Source organism: Aulonocara sp. 'chitande type north' Nkhata Bay, linkage group LG12 (assembly GCF_057382095.1).
Source record: "Aulonocara sp. 'chitande type north' Nkhata Bay isolate Kocher_YH1m ecotype deep benthic linkage group LG12, A_spYH_male_GT1.1, whole genome shotgun sequence".
Classification (NCBI taxonomy): domain Eukaryota; kingdom Metazoa; phylum Chordata; class Actinopteri; order Cichliformes; family Cichlidae; genus Aulonocara; species Aulonocara sp. 'chitande type north' Nkhata Bay.
Window position 1 is genome coordinate 15,754,186 of NC_141355.1, and position 21,080 is coordinate 15,775,265.

The following is a 21,080-nucleotide window of genomic DNA, read 5'->3' on the forward strand; positions in this document are numbered from 1 at the left end:
CCAAGCTGGGGCTCCTCTCTGTCCAAAATGTGAACATTGGCATCCTCGAAAGAGTGTCCTCCAAGCGCATGGCACAACATAGAAGAGCCACCTCCACAGGACAAGACTCAGCAGTCCATCTGCATCTTAAGGATAAAGGACACTCTTTCGAGGATGCCAATGTTCACATTTTGGACAGAGAGGACAGATGGTTTGAAAGAGGAGTGAAAGAAGCCATCTATGTCCACTGTGAGCGACCTTCTTTGAACAGAGGCGGTGGTTTACGACACCAACTCTCTGCCATCTATAATCCAGTTTTGAGATCCCTTCCCAGACGCCTTAACGCCCACTCACATCCTGGGCCATCTGATCTCAGGAATTCGCATGATAAGGTGGGGCCAGGTTTCACAATGAACTCACCCGAAACTCTGGCTGATTGGGACCCACACCCAGTTTCACACCTTGGCTCAGGCGATTAGAGGATCATCAGGGGATCCTTTTGTCCCTCTGTGGGGGGAAACTCCCACTAGGTTTATATCTGGGACTCTCCACCATTTGACCTTAGAACTGAAGAAGCTTCTCGGATGAGAGGTGAAACGTCTTCAAGTAACTTAAAGAAGTCCAGACGCTTTTCTTTGCAAGCTCCTTTGACTACGATGACCTGGATGACTGAGAACCTTCACAGACAAAGGACAGCATTACATTTTTAATATTAACAGTAACTCTGGGCCTCTGTGGAGTATATAGCTGATCTTATCGCTTTCTAAAAATGGATAACAAAACGTAAGGAGTGCTGAATCCTTCAATAATACAGAGTATTAGAGTATGCTAGCGGCTAATCTAGCAAACGAATTAACAACAGAGTGATTTTAGATGTTGTAGAACTATAAGATGTTAAGCTGTGTGTCTTTTTCATAACAGTGACATGGTTGTATTTACCTTAATCGAACGAGTAGTCAGTCGCGGTAAACCCATCAGCAAATAAACTGGAGCAGACGGGCTACGTAAAAAGTGTAGGGGGGCGTGGTTGAGGTCAGGTCCAGCGGGTGTGTGGGCGGGAGCGTGACACAGTCGCTCCACCTCAAGTCACTACTGCGCAGACTCTGGCTCCAAAAATGCAAGATGGCAGCCTCCATATGCGGGGTATTTTGGCTTCATTTTTGCACAATGGGAGGAGGCGCTGTCGCGTCGTCCATGTTTTCTACAGTCATTGGCGGCAACTCTACACTGTAACAACCATAAAGTGCAGGCCATAACCACTGTGCCAACGGTTATTTATGACCGTGACGATTGTTGATTTCATTCACGTTACAAATAACTTATTAGAATAATTTAAAAAAAAGAATCCTTTTAGATTAATTCAAAACCTTCAACTAAAGAAATGCATTCATCCTTTTCCTCGCGCAATTATTTTTAGATCCATTAGATGGCGCAGTATCTTCACAGTAGGATTCAATCGCCGGCAAACTCCGGTAATTGAGTCACTGATGTTGGAACTTTACTGTTTTTTTTCTTGAAAATTACATAGTTAAAACTATCTTTTAAAAAGGAGAAAAAGAAGAAGATGCGTCAGGGGAAATAAAAGTTTCTGCTAATTTTATCTTACAGAAAACAAAGGTTCTTGTAGGCACATACATATGAAGAATAAAAACAAACCCCATGGTTGTTTAATATAATTTTTAAAAAGTGACTCAAATAAAAAACGGCTTAAAAAAACAACCTTTAAAGCTATAATCCACGTTTACGCGCCATAAAGACAGACTGCTGGATGACGAGACAAATTTAGACAATGTGTTATGGAGACAATTGGATCAGGTGATGACTGCCTACTTGAGCATCAGTGTTATCACTTCACATCCAGGGGTTTCCTGCCCAGGGTACCAAGGGCTTTCCATCCTCCGCACAGGATATAAGACCAGTTCCCACGCACTGGGGTGATCCACTGTGCATTTCAGCAACAGATTACTCTTCCAGGCAAAATAAATAAATAAAACCACAGGCTTTTGTGACGAGCACCATGCGCAATGACTAACTCCGTGGTCGGATCCGAGCGCTGCACAGAAATTTAGTCCGCATCATTCCCTGACAGCTCCCTGAGAGAGGCAGGGCTGGATTCACAGGTAGGCTGTGCGATCTCCTTCGAAGGATTTTCAAACATTACATCCTCACCCGAAACATTTCTGTGAGATTATTGCGTTTGGACAGCCCATTGTAATTTCTCTTTAGCCTGTGCAAGTTGAATGGATGCAGCATTTCATTCAGAAGACACGGGGAATAGAAATCGCTTACTAGGGAGCTCGTTTTATTGCCTGTTTTTATTAATTTGCTGGAACACATATCATGGGTTTTTATTAGCCTGTTACTTACTGAGTCGTTTGAATGAAGGGGAGGATTGTGAGGGAGTGTGCAGTGCACTCAGTATGCGTGCTGATAATTAACCTATAGCTTTCAATTATAACAATGAACATTTCAGTGAATCCTTTGTGTTTTGGGGGGTACATCATTCTGAAGACGTGATCCTGCTGCAGAATTTTATTTATTTATTTTATTTTATTTTTTGCTGTCATTCATGCAGAGCTGGTGTTGCACTGATTTACTACTACCTACTTTGGTGTTATGATTATGGACTAAGTTTATTCATGAATGGCTACACTCTAGGTGTACCTCAGTAGGTTCAGCCCCCCATCTCCCTTTATAAAAAAGATTTAATAAAACAAGACTAGAGCCCGGCTCCTCCTGCAAATGAAGTGCTTTGTTGTTGTAGATCTGATGTAAGAAAACAGACCTGGTAAGTCATGTGGGAGACTGTGTGGTTGCAGTCCCTGGGCGTTGCTGCAGGGTTTTTTAGGAGCGCACGCTGGAGGCTTGCAGACTATAGAGGAAAAACATCAAGCTGATCACTGATGTGGGGAGGGCTGCTTCTCAACTCCAGCTGTGACACAGAGCAGGTGAATCAGTTGACTACTTATTGTGATGTTATCTTTTACTGCACCCTAGGGCTCTTATTATTATTAAACCTGGAATGTCCAAGCAGTGTGTGTGTGTGTGTGTGTGTGTGCGTGTGTGCGCGCGCGCGCACGCGCGCTGTAATGGGTTGGACTAGTTCATTCTTATTCTGACATTAATATGGAAAGAGGACAGAGAAAGGAAGCTGGGTTCTGCCTTCCAGTTCCACCATCTCCCAACTCCTCCTACAGACCTGAAAGCATGTGGATTAAATGGGGGAAGGGAGAAAAGACTGAATGAATGGTCTGAGCGATATCTGCAGTTGCATCCTTGCACATAAGCAGCCCCAGTAGTGATTGAACGACACCTTCATCCTGATGTCCCCTGTCTTTGTATTTTTCTCCCTGCCTGCTAGCCTATTGTTGTTTTCGAAAGAAGGAATGAAATTAAGAAAAGATATAGGAGGAGATCAGTTGTTTTCACATCTGGTCACATAAAACAAGAGTAAAAGAGCAAGAATGATGGGTATTTATAGAAAAGGTGGGGGGGGGGGGGGGTGAAAGATGGAGGAATGAAGTGCTTTGCATGCTGCATGCATTATTTAACACACAAGCATACAAGGCAGCCATACCCTTCTTCTTTAACCACGTTACTTTACAACATTTGTAACAATGACCTGGTCTGCATGGGTCTGAAAATTTAGCGCACACACACACACACACACACACACACACACACACACACACACACACACACACACACACATGGAGTTTAATCACTCTCATTCTCATCTTCTGATCTTGCTGTTACCATGGCCACAGTTGGTAAAGGTGCATGACTCCATGTTTTTCTGTGCTCGTCACCATCTATGCATGCAGCTTCGGGCCTAAATCACACAGTTTTTACTGTAAATCTACGCAGATTTTGTGTTCTGTGTTTAAATTCTGTTAGAGGAGATTTTATTCTGCCATTTGTGTCCAAGCTCCAGAGGGGAGTGGCTTCATCTTCTTATTCTCATCAGCAGTGGATAAGCATTGATTCACTTACTTATCCAAATGTGGTGATTCGAGCTGCCTAAATGGTGTGGCATATTGGAGAAAGCAGAAGTAATGAATGTGGCCTTTTAACAAAGTTCCCCCAGCAGAGTGAGGAGTTAAACATCCAAAATAGAATTAACACTAGTTTATCTCGAAAACCCCTTTTCCACCTTTCCACTACCCTTTCCAATCCCTGACCCTTATTTTACACTCATTCTAATCAGCGCTTTACATATGTTGCAGCTGCAATGATGGTCTTCAGAGTAACGCCTACAGGAAGCCTCCCGACAGAGGTTTTTCTCTCAAAAGTTGCAAAGAAGCTTGCTGTTAGTGTTGCAGCTTCCAGGCCAGAACAGTTTGCCAACACAGATTTGTTAAAAACACCCAGGGGCATTGTACCTGCTAGTTTGCTAGTGGGACAAGAGGGAGAGTCAGATATCCCACAGCTGAACCACATCTTCACAGGGGAGAGAGTAACGGCAGTAAGACTAAGAGAGACCTGACGTGTTTTCTTTCATCTTATGAACCATGTAGTTTTGTCTCATAAGACTACAAACAGACATTTAATACCCCTATCTGTTACCTCTGACATAAGATTTGAAGAAACCGAGGGAACGTAATCAGCCGGTGCATCAGCAGCCAGTCCCACCTCTTGCTTCTGGGGCATACAAGGATGAATCACCATCAGCCAAGCAAATCTGAAACTCACTGCAGGCTCTTGCTAGAGTGCCGGTAATCGAGTGTTCCCTCGTCCTGTAGCTGTTGACTGACTTAGCTTTAAAAAGAGGCTCGGATAAAAGCATTCTCTGCTATATTAGGAGACTTGTGATGTAACAGAGTTGGTGATAACTGTGATATTTAAAATATGAAATATTTAAAGAATATTAATAATGCACACAAAAAAATAGTGCAGCACCAGTAACTATCACGTTGACACTTAAGCATAGTGGGTGGCAGTATTGCACTTTAACTGATGGCAGATGTTATGCCATGTGGAGTTTTGTTGTTGATTAAGCAACTGTTCTTTTTCTCTGTTTTTTTATGGTTAAGGTTTCAGACTTTCTCTTCAGCTCCCTTTGAGTCTAAAAGTTGAATCTGAATTATATGTAAATCAATATGCTGGTCAGATGGCGTTTTCAGCTAAATCTGAGGATTGCTAGGATCTGTTGGATGTCGACTGCAAATTCAGCCTTGTTGTGATTTCTGAATAAAAGAAAAAAAAATCTGCACCAGCCAGATTTAGGTTGACTGGATGGAGCCAACAATTATAGCAGGGTATCAGCATGATAGCTTGTTTGGTCACTGGATGGTTTTTCCTGTTTGTTCTCCAACGATGCGGGACCTGGATCCATGCCTGCCGAGAGGATGTAGTTGTGTGTATTTAAAATGGTACAACGCTCTCACATTTGAGAGGTGAAGAGTCCTCGCAGATGGTTCTGCAGATGGTCCCTGTCAGCGCCATTGTCTGAGTGAAAGCATGGATAATTTGTCAATGCGACAGACCTAAAAGACTAACATCCACACTGTTGCCCTAAACAGAGTTTCTCAATCTGTTCCACCCGATGTGATCTGTTCCTCCCCAAATCCTTGTTTGATAGTGGTCAGAGCATAAAGCATACACTAATGCCTTAAGGAGAGGGTTTACACAGAGTGAATGGCAACGAGGGTGGGAGCTGTAAATAATTAAGAAATGCTGAGTGATGTGTTCCTCTTGCAGCAGAACATTTCACGGTGCAGTGCTTTATAGTGTTGCCCAGGTCCAACTTTCAGTGTGTTGCTATGCTGCCGTCTCACAGTCCTCTATGGAGGATGGATGGAGTTTTGTCATGCTACTGGGAGTGGGTGGCTACCTTTTGGTGGCTCCTACCCTCTCCCCACTCACTCTGAGACATTGTGAGAATTTGACATCAAGATCTGTTAAGCTACTTAGTTTATAAATCCAAATGATCATAAATTAAATTCTGCGATTTAGATTTAATTTATTTAAATTTGGCGTCGCTGTTTATTTAATGTCAAGTCATGATATGTTTCCTTTGATAAAATCTGAGAAATCAGATGTTTTAATTGCGTTAAGAACTGCCAAATATACATTACAGATGAATGGGATGCTTGCTTTGAAGTAAAAGAGTATACACTTACACAATATAATCATGCAATACTGTGCAATCAAAATAATGTGTCAGCTTTGCAATCCATTGAACAGATGTTGGGAAATTTCCCGTGATAAGTCAGCTCCTTAAACTGCAGATAAAAATGAGTTGGTTATCAAATTACTGGACTCATCCTGTTGAAATCAGGAGCTTTTGTTTATCCCCACACATTTAATAGTTGTTGAGAACAAATATGGGCTAAAGTGGTTATCCTGTCTTCCAAACTACAACATGCAGAGATGTGATTTTATGATGCGAATGACTGGAGCACATTTGACTCTTCCTTTTTACTTTGTGGTTGCAGGCGTTCCTGTTTCAGTTTTTTTTTCTTTTTTTACTGCTAAAGGTGGCAAGTCAATTACCATTCATGACCCTTACTGCACAGTGTACTCCAATCTTGTGTTTATAGCCTAATCAAAAATATAACACAGAACATTTTACAGCCTATAAAAAAAGACCTTCAGTTTCTACCTCACACGTCACCGCTGACTGCGAAGGAGCAGCTGGTTGTACTTTTCTGATCACATGTAGCTTACAAGTGAGTCAAAATGCTGTTGAGTAGTTCGTGTTTTGAAGAGAACTTGAGTGGTCTATAGACAGCTCACATATAGGCTTGTTTTTACAGACCATCCATCATTTTCCAAAAGTAGATCGTTTTCAACATTAAATTGTTTTCTCCATCATTCTAATCTCGTACTCAAATTCATCGAGTAGTGGTTAATTCTCAGGATGTGATAGTAGTTCATCCATATGCCGGCAATGCTGCTCGCTTGCGCCTTCCGTCTGCCCAGAATGTTTTACTTTGCTGTATTTAATTAGCATTTGGCAAAAAAGTCAGTGTGTGAGGAAGTGAATTAAAAAAGAAGGCATGATGTTCCAGATCACCACAGGACTTGAGCTAAAACTTTAGGCCAACCAAGACCTGTTTGTGTTCTCTTTCATAATACATAACACAATCTGACTTACTGCCAGACCAGATGGTAGAGGAGGAAAAATCAGGATGAAGTAAAATATGTTTCGTCACTTCTTAAACCCTCCTTTAAGTCCTTCTTTTTTCTTTATGATTTTATCATAAAACTTGAAAGTGATTTGTTGTATTTTGCATTGCACCATGTTTTTTAGCGATGACGTTGCCGTTCACCTTTCACAATAATCTTTGTTTCTTTGTTTGATGGTTTTGCGTGTTGAGTATGTTAGATTGTTAATAGAACCTCCATTATGCATTCAAAAGTTTTTGAACACATGAAATATAACTCAAAGGGAAACCAATTGTGTAAATCTGCATTGATCTCTGATTCTCATTAACCCATTTTACAAATATCCTTTGTGGAGGATGGCGAGGGAATTGTTGCCCTGGAATTCAAGTGTAGTACCTTGTAGTGTTTCAGTGTCATTATATTTAATACATTTATAAGTAGGACATGTAGCGGGGTGTCAGGCGATTGATAAAGCCCTTGGTTACGCTGCAGACAGTTGTCCTCTATCAAATTCGGAATAAGATAATACGTTTAGCATTTGGCAGTAATTTTGATTATTTAGTTTGTCTGCTTCATCAAAATAGATTTGCGAACCGTTCATGTTTCTTTCATAAATAATGATCAATGCCAATTTAAAAATTGCAGTATTGTTAGAGCACAAAGTGCTTGTATATTATTTGAGTAAATCCTTGCTTTTGTTTGCAGATTTCAGTACAGGAGGTAGCTTCGCTCTATCCTTACATCCCACTTACAGTGGCCCATGGTGAATCATTCCAAAGAAGCCCCACTGACTTGTTGTCACTGCCTGCTTTCCTCAGCTCTCCCTTCCGCAAGTACTGAAAACTCAAGACATTACTGTAAAAAGGTGCTTTTTCCCAGTCTGTTGGTTTTCCAGTCATATATTCTGCAGTAATGAGTCATACTCCTACTATTGAAAGATATACAACAACATTAATCTGTGAAAGTGCCTGACTGGACTCGAAATGGGTTACTCTTGCTGATGATTTTCTTGAACTGAAGAATGGATAGCTGTGTTTGCTAAAAGCTGATGCAAAACATCCAGGCTGTGCTCAGGGAGTTGTGTGTACGTAGACCCCTGAAGATGCACAGATGCAGATTTGTATTGACTAGTCTCTCAGGCCCTGAGGAGGAGACACAGGTTTCTAAATCGGTCCTCTCCACCCCCATATGAAATTCTCTCTATAGAGAGATCCCGCTGCATCCATGACTTATGGTGATCAGTCTTGAGTCGATGCTCTCCCTCTGGTCTTTCCTGCTGTCATCTCACACATGATCTGTTACTAGCTACTCCTGGCGGTATGGTGTGGCCATTTGCACAGTTCCCATTGTAAAGGTTTCATAACATTTTTGCAGAAGAATAAACAACAAATTAATAAATAACAGAGAATATGTGCTTCTCCTCAGAGAGGAATCCACCACCTGACTGAGTCATTTTTACCAGTTAAGCTGAGAAGTATAGAGGATGGAGTCTGAGGGTTAAAATTATGTCAGAAACAAGGCCCAGTATGACATTTTGGGCAAGACAGTTCATTATAATTGGTCTTGGATACAATTTTCAAAGTTACAGTACATTTAAAACCTTTTGAGAGAATTTAAACTACAACCAATGAAACCAGCACTACTTTCCAAAAGCTAAAGCATAACATCCTATAGTGACAGCTCTTTATGTGTATGTGATCCTTCAGACTATCTCCTGAATATTAATTGGTTTGTCACTTCAGCAAAGAACCCACTACTGTGATGCATTAATATCTATCCCGAGCAGGGAGCTCGGGCTAGTCTGAGTCAGTCGTTACCTTGCCCAAGTCTTAACGTAGCCTCCCATCTGTCTCTCTCCATCCACCTCTGCAGGACAATAATGTTCGACAAAAGTGCCGTAATTTATTTTGGCAAGTGAAGGAGGGCCGCACTTCAGAGTGTCAGTGCATAAAATACACGGTGTGGTCAGAGTTATGTCTGATCTGTCAGTCTGCTGCTGAAAAAGTGGAAAAAGACCAGGCTCCCTGAGGACTGTGCTGCTAGTGTTGGCTAGATGCAGGCGCTGCATCAGAAGGAAAAGCCCACACCCAGAGTGCCTATTGATAGCACAGCGAATTTCTTGAATCCTGCAGGCAGACGTACAACAGATTAGACCTCAAAAGGTATGGAGCCCGACGTTACGGAGTATAATATGAGCAGCTGAATGAGTGGTGCACCCCTCCCTTTTGCTACTGCTTTTACTCTCTCGAAGTTTCTACAATGCTGGATTTTCCTGCTTTGAAATGCTGAAGACAAGTACCACAGTGACTTCTCACTTTTCCTTTTTTGTCATTAACATTGTGCATTTTTGGCTAAATCCCGCCCCCAACATATTAAACCTCATAATCCAAAGAGCGGCAATGATGCATAAAGTATAGATAAAAACAGAATGCAACAATTTACAAATCATTTAATAGGCTTTATTTAAGTTTTTATAGTTAAAAGACAACATACCAAAGCTTCAAAGTGACAAAAATGATGATTTTTGTAATAATATATGGACATTTTGATTTTGATATACCAGCAAAACACTGCAAAAAAAGAGAGGCAACATCAACACTGTTTTGCATCACCTCATGCTTTAAAACACTCAACAACTTGGGAACCATGATGAATGATCGTTGTAATTTTAAGAGCAGAGTACTTTTCAGGTCTTCCCTGATATAAATCTTAGGTGCTTGAAAGTTTTACATCTCATAAAGCACCAACTGTTTTCAATGGGCAGGACTGCAGGTAGGCCAGTGTAGCACTTACACTCTTATTAAGATGACATGTTGTTAGAAAGCATGCACACTTTGGTTTGGTATTCTTTTGCTTAAATGAGCAAGCTTTTCTCTGACTACTCCCAGATGGGCTAATTACCCATGCTGTGCCCACCGATTCGCCCCTTTCCCATCACAGATGTAGCCCCTACAAATGGTCTCCACATCTTTCATTCTGAAACATTTGACCTGCTCGCTCTTTCTTAAACAATAATGCTTCTTATTTTACCTAATTAGTTGCCAGATTTCCACCAGGTGGTTTTATGTTATACACCACCTCAGTTTTGAAAAATTAAATGAAAATGTATTTAAATAGCCCAAAAGCTTCAAGGCTTTACATTGTAAAGACAAAACCCTAAAATAATACAGGCAAAAAACCCTCAATAATCAAACGACTCCCTATGAGCAAAACGAAAAACGTCCTTTTACCGGAAGAAACCTCTGGCAGAACCAGGCTCAGAAATGGGTAGCCATCTGCTTGACCAGTTGGGGGTGAAGCAAGACAAGACAAAAGACACACAGTGGAAGAGAGCAGATCACCATAACAATTCCTGGTATCTAAAGCACAAGAAAGGTTCTTAGTTTGTCTGGTTGCTTCAGTTTCGAACCTGCCAGTCTTCTCTGAATGCAGGTACTTTCCTTCATGACATACACTGTGGATCCAATCGCTCCATGTACTGTCTGGCAGAGGATTGATACAACCCTCTGTCAGTCGCAGGAGTGCCTACAGACACACACACACACACACACACACACATACACACACACTCAGAAAGCAGTCTTACTCGTAGGCAATTGCCTCAGTGAATTCTGTCGACGGTGTCGTATTATCTTTACCATGTCAGTCTGAGATTAAATTACATTGCTAGTGTATCATATGGATGGATGAACCACTCACTCTTTCTCACTGTCATTATTAGTACTCACTCTGTTCTCTGTCTATTTTTTTTGTTTTGTTTTGTTATGGGGTTTATTTTGCATCATGTACTGCAGTGACCGCAAAAGCTGACATTTACTTTAAATACTCTGATGACACAGCCATCCTTAGCATCCTCCTCGGCAACAGTGACTCTCTCCTTGTCTGTAAACAGTCCAGTTCAGATTCTTCATGGAGCGTCAATAAGTTCCAAGTGAAGTCTTATAAATAGTCTTATAAACATTAGTCTCCCCTGCCCCCATAGCACCCACCTCCATACCCAGCTTCACCAACATCCCTGGGGCCAAACGAGTTGATAACTTGATGGCATTTAAAAAAAAAGGCGTTAACACACTATGACCAATCAGAAATGCTGTAAAAAGACTCTTAGTCATAGCTGTGGTGTCATTGCATAATTGAGCGACTCCTGCTGCACGTAACCATCTGTTTCTTTGATTTGTGCAGATTCACAAACGGGAAGCGATTCTTATGGCTTCACTAACAGCTGCTCAAATAACTGACCTTGCCACCCCCAATTTGCACAACTTTATCTCCACAGGCCTGACAGTGAAGGCGCATCTAAATTCAAACAAACTAGACCACTCACTTCACTTCATATTGCATCATTTCACTCTGCACCATCATGAACAAGAAGGCTCGTTTTGTCATGAGCGTCGTTCCCATTGTTGTATGCCCAGTAAGCGTCTCTCCCCCTACAGGAAACGCTTATGTCGCTGTAGCTCTGTCGTGTATTTTACAGATCAGTTTGTGGTGTTTCTGAAATGTTTTCTTGCATCCATTCACTGCTTGAATATTTTCCTGGAACTATATATTGAAACAGGCTTGGCAAGAGGACACGATACTGATTAGGCGGTAAATCTGGCAATGCAAGCCTCTTTGAAAGTTGGTGTATTTCTCATGCTTATGCAAATTCATTGGAAGCAAAGTGGATGAAGAAGCTAAAAGTTACTTTTCTGGGAATGATATTTGATTTTTGTAGATTCTACTCTTTTTTTTTGGCTTCTGATGGACATTTTAATTAACCCTGCGCTGTGACATTAAAAGGAAGTGTAGCTGGTGACTTTTCAATTTGATGTTGGCTCTGTCCTGGCTCACACATTTGTAGGAAATGACTTTTTTGATGAGAGAGCAATCCGGTGGCAATTAAGTTGGTGCTGCATAAGCACGAGATAAGGGTGCAGGAAAGGTAAAAGTGTGGCTCTGAGATATAGCTAGAGAGTTTTTATGACATCAGTTAAAGCTTGTTTGACTACCTCATGCTGAATTTATCCATGCCTTCTGTCTCTCTGTCTATCCCACAGACTGCAACAGAGCAGCATGACAGACACAGTGATGAGCAGCAGCTCAGATCGCTGGGTGTCCAATGACAGGCAGAGGAACATGCACGCTAGGTAAGCCTGATGCTCAGAACAATTTTTCTTCTAGTAAACCTTTCATATGGCCACATCAACACCTAACTGTGCCTTCCTCTTTTCACCTGCATCTGTCTGATATGTGATTTGTGACATAGTGATAAAGAACAGTAAGTAGATAAACTCCTATCTTATTGCATTAGGCAGCAATGTGCTGATGCAGTAAATGCATGCTCATTCATTCATTGCTCAATGCCTGCATGTAAATGTGTGATTGGTATAGTTAAATCATATAGTGCACCTTCAACTGCAGAGTATGCTTGGCTTACAGGGGCAACTGGACCATGCAGCCAGGCCCCGGTCCCGGTCCAGACCTCACCGATGAAGAGAAGGAGATTATAAACAGCGTGATCGCCCGTGCTGAGAAAATGGAGGCCATGGAGCAGGAGAGAATTGGGTAAGACCTGCAGTAGTTTCTCTTCTGAGACTGATTGCACACATATATTTTGACTTGGGATAATAATTGTTGACATTTTAAGTGAGATTTCACTCTGTGCTGCTGCAGGCGTTTGATAAACCGCCTGGACGACATGAAAAAGACTGTGTGTGGGGATGGAGTGTCCCGCTGTTTGCTGTGTGGAGAGCAGCTGGGCTCACCTGGGGTCAGCTCAGTGGTGTGCGAGGACTGCAAAAAGGTTGGTAATAAGTCAGCTCTTCTGCTACGATTCAGGCTAAAGGTTAAGAAAATCCAATAGGTCAGCCGTATATTTGTAATAACATTGAAAATGGCAAGCAGCTGGTAATCTTTATTCTAATCTGTTGTGTAGAACATGTGTACCAAGTGTGGCACACAGTGTGGCAGTCGGCCACGCGCTGTGTGGCTGTGCAAGATCTGCAGAGAGCAGCGAGAGGTGAGCGCTTTAAAACGAGAGATAAAATTACAATTAAAACAATAATCCATTGAAAAAGACGATAAAACATATGCTTTTCCTCTTTTCTCAGGTGTGGAAGAGATCTGGTGCCTGGTTTTTCAAAGGTTTCCCGAAGCATTTCCTGCCATCACCGATGCCATTATCTAAAGCAAAAGAGACAGGTGCCCAGGAGGCAGCAGAGCCCCAGAGGCCAAAAGCCTCTGGGCCGAGGGAGACAGTAACCCAACAACAAGCACCAGGTAGACACAGCTAGCTTCAACTTTAATCTATCTATCTATCTATCTATCTATCTATCTATCTATCTATCTATCTATCTATCTATCTATCTATCTATCTATCTATCTATCTATCTATCTATCTATCTATCTATCTATCTATCTATCTATCTATCTATCTATCTATCTATCTATAACAGTTGGTCTATGTTATGTCTTAGGTCAGAATCAAAATGAGGCTCTTGCCTCTGAACAACAGGTTTCAGGCAAGTTCAATATCTATAACCCTTTTAAGATAGATCTGCTATATGAATGCGCTTTCCTCTTGCTTCCTGGCATCTGACAGTGTTCTGTTAAGTATTCTGTTTTTATGATGTGCTAGTGGTTCATTTCCTCCCCTTCGTCACCACCCTGGCTATTTTATGGTGGCCAGGTGTGAAGCTACCAAAGCAGGCTAACTAGCTTCCGCTCAGAAAGTGAAAAGTTGCACTTTTTGGAAAATTAATATTTCTAATTTTCAGTGTGACTTTTTCAAACACCACCTCTTCAGTCTCTTCAGATCAGCCTTTCTGATAATGCAGTCCCACCTCTCATTGCTCTTTTCCCTGCCATCAAACCTTTTATCTCCTACCCAAATTTGGCTGTGCCGCCCACTGTCACAGAGGAGGGGGGCATGAAGAGCTCAATTAAACTGTCGGAAGTCCCATGCTGTGGCGTGGAATGAGCCTCCAGGTGGTGCTGGCATGATGGGTCGCACAGCATCATTTCACACTTTCAGCGTGATTACCTGTGCAGTGTGAGTTCCCCGTACAAGAGAAGCAGTCTGCATAGCTGCTGCATGTATGGTTGCTGGCTGCCACAGCTTGTTGTAGCGTATGTAGGTCAATGCCTGTGCTACAAAAAAGCTACAACATCAAAAGTATCTGGAGAGACCGCGGAGTATTACAGAATCCACTGCAGTAGCAGCCTGAAGTGGTCTTATTATGCACTTTTCCCCTATGCGCAGTACGCAAGTTCTGAATAATGTGATTCATGCTTATTTTTAGGGCCCGAGCCACAGGGCCGTCCTGGTTACCCACCTGTGGCCCCTAAACCAGTTATGCGCATGGCCTCAGGCGGGGCTGGCCCAGAAGAGGCCGGGCAGGGCAGCCCAGTGGTGATGAAGAAGATGGTGCCTGTCCAGAGCACCAGACCACAGCCTTGTGCATCCACCAACGTGACGCAGCAGGGTGAGAAACAGCTCTTTGTGTTTAGAGAGAGAGAGAAATCCTCAGTTGTGTCATTTCTTGCTGTCTGAGACAACTGAATGTGGTTGTAGGTTCAATGGTCGGAGATGGAGGTGCTTACTCTTCTGGTGCAGTTCCTCCAGAGCAGAGAGCGCCTCCTGCAGTGAGAGAGGACAGGAGGCAGCCGACTGCCTACGGTGCCCCTCCTGCCCGACAGCAACCTCCCCCAGCTGACGAGGAGGAGGAAGTCAATGACTATGACTCGGATGAAGCCAGTGAGTACACCATCTGCTCACCCTTCTCATGGAGTGACATGACTGATGTGTATTGTTTTAAATTCCCTTTCTGTACAGTTTGATTTCTCTCCACTGATTTCAAGAAAATAACAAAAGATAAGGGTTTGGTTTTGGGGTTTTCTTTAAATCAGGAAGAACTTATTTCTGTAAGGCGTACAGTATTGGGGGTTGATTCCCTTAATTTGGCAAAATCTGTTTCCCTCGGGCATACTGAATCACATCTTTGGCTTCATTTCTGCAATTTAGTTCGCTCCTACTAAAATAATTCATGTGCACTTCATTTAATAAATTGCCCAGTAGTCCAAGCAAACGGTAAATATCATTCTGGCAGTGCCTGTCGAGCTGAGTTAAAAATGACAAATAAACACCGTATGTGACCAGAATATAAAAAAATCGTTATCAGAGGAAGTAAAGCAGAGAAACATGTAGAGCTACATAAGTAGCGATGCATCTAGTCACTGTTTTCATGTATCCCATTTTAATGATGAGGATGATAACCCGCTAGTCATGATTTTGGCCTCCGGCGTCAAACAGCCCTCATTCTGTCTCAGGGGAATTGGGTTTTAATTTATTTTATTGAGGTCCAGGACAATTAAGCTGTGCAAAAAAAATTTAAGATACAGGAGGCGGAACATGTTATAGATCCCTTGTGTGGGATTTAGTCCCCAGTGTAAGCAGGGAACATGTCAGAAATAGCAGTGATTTTATGTGTCTGTTCTCTATGGGGATGTGATGTAGCCCAGTTGGATACGACTTCTTTACTTAACAAGTAACAGCAATTTCGGCATATCTTAACTTAATATCTGCATGTTTTGATTTTTAGTGATTTGTTACCAGTATAAATAATATGCATATTTAATCTTTTAATAAATTATAATCCAGTAGTGCTTATTTTCATCTATAAAAGTGATACGATCATATAGGAATATTGACCTTGGTCCAGACTAAAATACCATACTAGCACCATTTAAGGACTGAAAATTACATCCAGACATTCATATGCTTTTGCTTATGCTTGGCAATAAAACTCATGTAAAGAAAGTCTGAGTGGGCAGCATGCTGGTCTTTATTTTTTCCCTCCCTTATCCTTTGAGACTTGATTTCTTTTATATTATATTTCCCTGTTTTTAATAAGATTGTCCTGCTGTTTACATAAGGTAAATAGAAGCCTGAGAATGTTTCATGATGAAGGTCAAGTCCTTTTGTCCATCCCTTCAGTCCATTCTGGGCTGGTTTCCAATTCTCATTTTAATTTACAAGATGAGCGTTGTTTAATTACAAGACAATCTTTCTATATTTACACTCTTAATTGTTCAAGAGCAGACTTGCTGTCTCCCTGTACCTTCGTGTAATGATTGGTCCGGGATCTCTTTCAGCCACTCTGGGCTCTCTAGAGTTCAGTCTTCACTATGAACAGGAAAGCAACAGCCTCCACTGTACCATCCTCAAAGCAAAGGTACCACTATTCAGCTCATTCTCCCACACAAAGAGGCAATTTCAATCAAGTGGGTCATGTTAAAAAGGCCCTGAATGGCACTATAGCTTAATTGCTGTCTGTCGTTTGTGATGTGGTGAACACCCTGCCCTGTTTCTCCTCAGGGACTGAAACCCATGGACTCAAATGGACTGGCAGATCCTTATGTCAAGCTTCATCTGCTGCCAGGGGCTAGTAAGGTAAAATGCGTACTTTCCTACATTAAACTTTCACTTATTTTAAAAGATCTGCTATGCAATAAAGGAAGGATGGCAATTTCAGGCCGTTTGATTTGATGAGAAACCTTTCTCCTAGCTCAAGCCTGACATCTTGTGGTTTAGTCTTACAAGTATGACTTGGAGGTTTAACTGTATCTAGAAAATTATATTTCCTTTCCTGATCCACCTTGAATCCAACAGTCGAACAAGCTGCGCACAAAGACACTGAGAAACACCCGCAACCCTGTGTGGAATGAGGCGCTCACCTACCATGGCCTGACAGATGAGGACATGCAGCGTAAGACCCTCAGGTGAATACTAAATTTCAGACTGTTTCACTTAAAGCTTTACTTTGCATCAACAGCCATGTGGTCACATGTCAAACTGAATCTGTCCTTGCATTTAAAGACATACCGGTCTGTATAATTAAGAGTTACTTAAAATTTTCTCAGGGTCTCTGTCTGTGACGAAGACAAGTTTGGGCATAATGAGTTTATCGGGGAAACCCGAGTGGCACTGAAGAAACTGAAGATGAATCAGAAGAAAAACTTCAACGTGTGTCTAGAGAGAGTTGTGCCTGTGAGTGAAACTCACACATAGTCAAAGAGGCCTTTGTTCCATTTGTCACAGACTCTTTTTGACCAGCTCTAATCTCGCTCCCCCTCGCAGACAAAGAAAACCGCAACAGCCGGCACAGCCAGAGGGATCGCTCTCTACGAGGATGAGGCAATGCTATTTCCACACATGTCTAAACATGATGGATTCCCCCACAAGTTTATGCAAATTTTTATCATGAATCCTACTGAACTATTTACCTCCTCTCTCTGTCATAGCCGGGGAAAGACGGCACAGAGGTAGAAGAGCGTGGTCGGATTCTGATATCCCTGATGTACAGCACCCAGCAGAACCGCCTCATTATAGGCGTTGTGCGCTGCGTCCATCTGGCGGCCATGGATGCGAATGGTTACTCGGACCCATATGTCAAAATGTAGGTAGAGCAAACAATAAGTACACTTCACTGCTAATGCATGCCGTTAGATTCAATTTTGCACATGTGCAATTTACAGATGTCTGAAGCCTGACATGGGGAAGAAGGGAAAGTGCAAAACACAAATCAAGAAGAGGACTCTGAACCCAGAGTTTAACGAGGTTTGTAAGAGAGCTCAAAGGGAAACTCTGCAGTTAATATAAATGAGCTCCTCCACAAGTTACCAACACATTACTGTGGTCTTACTCTGAGCAACCATAGACTGTATATAAAAGATTGATGTAGACACTATGACTTCACTCGTTGGTTTGTGAAGTCGGATAGAACTAAATCCAGGTTTGTTTCTGAGCATCACATGCTACCAGGCATACATCTGGCTCAGAAACCAAGGACAATGCTCATTTGAACTATAGCAACATGTCAATCTCAAAGTTACTACGTCCTCCATCATATCCTGCTTTATGCCTCATTTAATCATTGTACTCTAATTACGATCATAATTTACCTGAGGTTGGTAATAGGTACAAAGTAGGGTCATTTTCTCAGCTTTTCTTCTTTTTACACCACCTTCTAACTGTGGAAAGCCTGCTGGCCATTAGAAAGACTCCAGGCTCAAAGCTCTTTTGCACTGGCAAACCTGGAGGCTACATCCATCTTTTATATCAGGTCTATCAGAAATGAAAAAGGCTAAAGGCTGTCTCATTGTCCCTATCAAACTTCAGGAATTCAGTTTCGACATCAAACACAGTGAACTGGCCAAGAAGACGCTAGATATATCAGTGTGGGATTACGATATTGGGAAGTCCAATGACTACATAGGTAAACATTTGATCTGTTTTGATGCAATAAACGTGATATTCTCACAGGTTCTCCACCTGCCTTTCACACCTCCTCCCACTTCTCTTCTCACAGGTGGATGTCAGTTGGGTATCACTGCCAAGGGAGAGAGGCTGAAGCACTGGTATGAGTGTTTGAAGAACAAAGACAAGAAGATTGAGCGCTGGCACACCTTGTTAAATGAGAATCACGTTGCTAGTGATTAACCACTTGCCCCATCGCACCATACAGCATGTGCTCATACTATCCTTCCTAGCTGGCTTGCATTTATCTCCTGATCAACTTTTTTTTAACCATGTTCTTGTTTATTACTTAATCTTCTGTATTCACTGCTCCCGTTTGCCCTCTTCCCCGAGTTAGTATACTGTTCTGTCCCGTTTCCTTATAAACGATTCCTCTGCCTACACTGATACTTAATCTGCCTCTGGTACAAATCATGGCGCAAATGAATTAGAAATTTTTGTTAATGTAGCTGAGACATCTATCAGCAAGGCCATCACGCCTGTCAGCGATGTTACACGTTGTGCCGAACTTGACACGTTCTTCGCAAAGGAAAATGATGTTTGACTTGCACAGAACAAGAAAAGCAATATGCTACGGCATCTGTCACAACCTTTGCTCAAGCTTAAAAAAAGGCTCGACGGAGCTCACGCTTAAAATTTATTAGACTGTAAAGGTATTATCTTTGTTTTCTCACGTGATGACATCACGCTATAGTGTAACACTTGACCTGTATAAGCATGTCACGCCACACACAACACTACATGCAGCTGCACCTTCAGATACTTCAACTTTCTCAGCATATTGTATATTACCATGAAGAAATGTTTACATAATGATACATTGCTCAGGTTAGTATAGACATCTGATTACAACAGATGATTCATAAGTCAGTGGACCATGAGCTAGATCAATCTTCAATCAGTTGCTGTTAATTTGTGATTTAAAATTAGAGCACTTAGTTTAAACCAGGAGGTTTTTTTCTGTATGGTAATTTAAACTGTGAACTCTGAGTTTGTGGAAAGTATTAACTATGTGTTTAGAGAAACTGAAAAATGAACCGTGATGTTTACTTTCCAGTTGATTTCTTTGTCGCGGTGAGAACTGGCAGGAAACAAACAAACAAACAAAAAGAACTTCATCCTGCTACCTCTACTCCTCTGAAGCTAGCGGTTCACCCTGACACCTCAGAGGTTTTCTACTGCAGTGTTTACATGGAATGCACAGAGTCAGGTTTCTTACAGCTTTCCCTAACAAATTTGGCTGCTCCGCTTAACAAGCAGAGAAGGCTGGACAGGTTATGTCATTAGTATGTGCAGCTTTACCTGCATGCACTGTGCTTGTGACTCTTGTGTGCCTGGGGCAGTCATGGCCCGCTTTTACCCCGATGTACCCTTTGCACAAAACAGCCTCCCCCACCCTCCTCGGTCTGCCACACCCCAATCATTCAAGGCTTTAGTGTGCGTTTGTTCAATGATTACAAAAAACCAAGGAAAACACACCTTACAAAGTGGATCGACCTCAATTTATACAGCTGTCTGCAAGTTATTCCAATGTCATAACAAAGACGAAAACAAAAAGATTCTATGCATGAAATGTCTTGTTGTTCAAGATACAGATACATATATATATGTACTTTGTAAGAAATCAATGCTATTGTAATTCCATCAATGTTTACACTTCTCCCCCACAACATTCCTGTTAATACTTTATATACAACAGGGCATATTCTGCATGACTATAACGACTATGGTGTAATCTGAATAAACTGGTTTGTTAGCATCCACAGGATAGACTAATAATCAGCTGAGCACACCATAATATGACCATGTCCAACTCTATCGGTAGCAGACTATGACATTAATCTTATACTTTGAACGAGAGGTCCTGTACATAAAATCTTTCCAGCGTCTTGTTTTCTCTGTAAAACCACTCTGCCCCCTCGTGGCAGTTATTCAGACGCCCTCCAGTCCCGCATTTGTGCTATTTCAGCCACAGTGATCGTCAAATGATGATCGGCATTTTGCTGTTTCAAAAAGCAAAACGAGCAGAAAACAAAAGCAGGCTTTCTCCTGAGCTACACCCACACCTGTCTTCTTCTTGTTTCAGCCAGTTCAGTGGAATGTTTCTTCTTTAATCTCTGTATTTGTACATAGATAGTGCATGCAACGGAAAGATGTATGTTTGCAAATAACTTTGCATGTAAAGATTTTGCAGAGAGTTTACACAGATCAATAAAGTCTAAGGAAAAAAACAACAAGCTTCTTGATGTGGAAAAGCCTTTCTGATATTAGGAGGAAAGATGCTCTCATCATATGGTGGTAATAAATGGAACAAACATGAAATTTGAAAGGATAAAAACTGAGGTGGACGATTGGACAGTTTATAACCACTTCAACTGTGCTTTATTGATGGAAAAGTATTGTTGGAGATATCCATTTGGGTTCATTGGTGACTACATTTGCATCAATCTGAAAACTGTGAGTCAACACATAAAAATCTTAATTTTTATTTGAATTAACTAAAATGTTTGGGGGGTTTTTCACGTCTAGTTTTATTTAACTATGATAAACTTGCTTCTAAGCGCTTTCTCTTTGAAGGGATCATTTTACCAACGTGTCCTCATCTGGTCTTCACTAGGATAGGTGTACAAGTACACACCCTCAAACGCAAGCACGAAATTGAGTATCAAGTTTCTCAGCATCGGAGGGGCAT

At 41.7% G+C, this 21,080-nt stretch overlaps 1 protein-coding gene across 5 annotated transcripts; it reads left to right on the top strand.

Moving 5' to 3' along the window:
• The first annotated feature begins 1,866 nt into the window (after positions 1-1,866).
• Positions 1,867-20,625, top strand: LOC147317137 (rabphilin-3A-like). 5 transcript variants are annotated; one of them, XM_086313815.1, is made up of 19 exons: positions 1,867-2,099; positions 12,129-12,218; positions 12,338-12,349; positions 12,511-12,636; positions 12,745-12,874; positions 13,007-13,090; positions 13,182-13,350; positions 13,548-13,592; positions 14,373-14,555; positions 14,645-14,827; positions 16,225-16,304; positions 16,448-16,522; positions 16,742-16,851; positions 16,993-17,119; positions 17,210-17,266; positions 17,374-17,528; positions 17,608-17,689; positions 18,251-18,347; positions 18,441-20,625. In XM_086313815.1, the coding sequence occupies exons 2-19, from the start codon at positions 12,145-12,147 to the stop codon at positions 18,569-18,571; spliced, it is 1,920 nt and encodes a 639-aa protein (XP_086169941.1). In that variant the 5' UTR covers positions 1,867-2,099; positions 12,129-12,144; the 3' UTR covers positions 18,572-20,625. The 5 variants fall into 5 exon arrangements, with proteins under 5 accessions (XP_086169941.1, XP_086169937.1, XP_086169939.1 ...); XM_086313811.1 differs by lacking the exon at positions 13,548-13,592; XM_086313812.1 differs by lacking the exons at positions 1,867-2,099; positions 13,548-13,592 and adding an exon at positions 2,869-2,927.
• The last annotated feature ends 455 nt before the right edge of the window (positions 20,626-21,080 follow it).

Excerpts from the sequence above, each read along its gene's own strand:
- LOC147317137 (XM_086313815.1), top strand. The coding sequence starts at position 12,145 with ATGACAGACACAGTGATGAGCAGCAGCTCAGATCGCTGGGTGTCCAAT. Across the intron at positions 12,875-13,006 it reads TGTGCGAGGACTGCAAAAAG|AACATGTGTACCAAGTGTGG; the intron begins GTTGGTAATAAG and ends TCTGTTGTGTAG. Across the intron at positions 14,828-16,224 it reads CTATGACTCGGATGAAGCCA|CCACTCTGGGCTCTCTAGAG; the intron begins GTGAGTACACCA and ends GATCTCTTTCAG.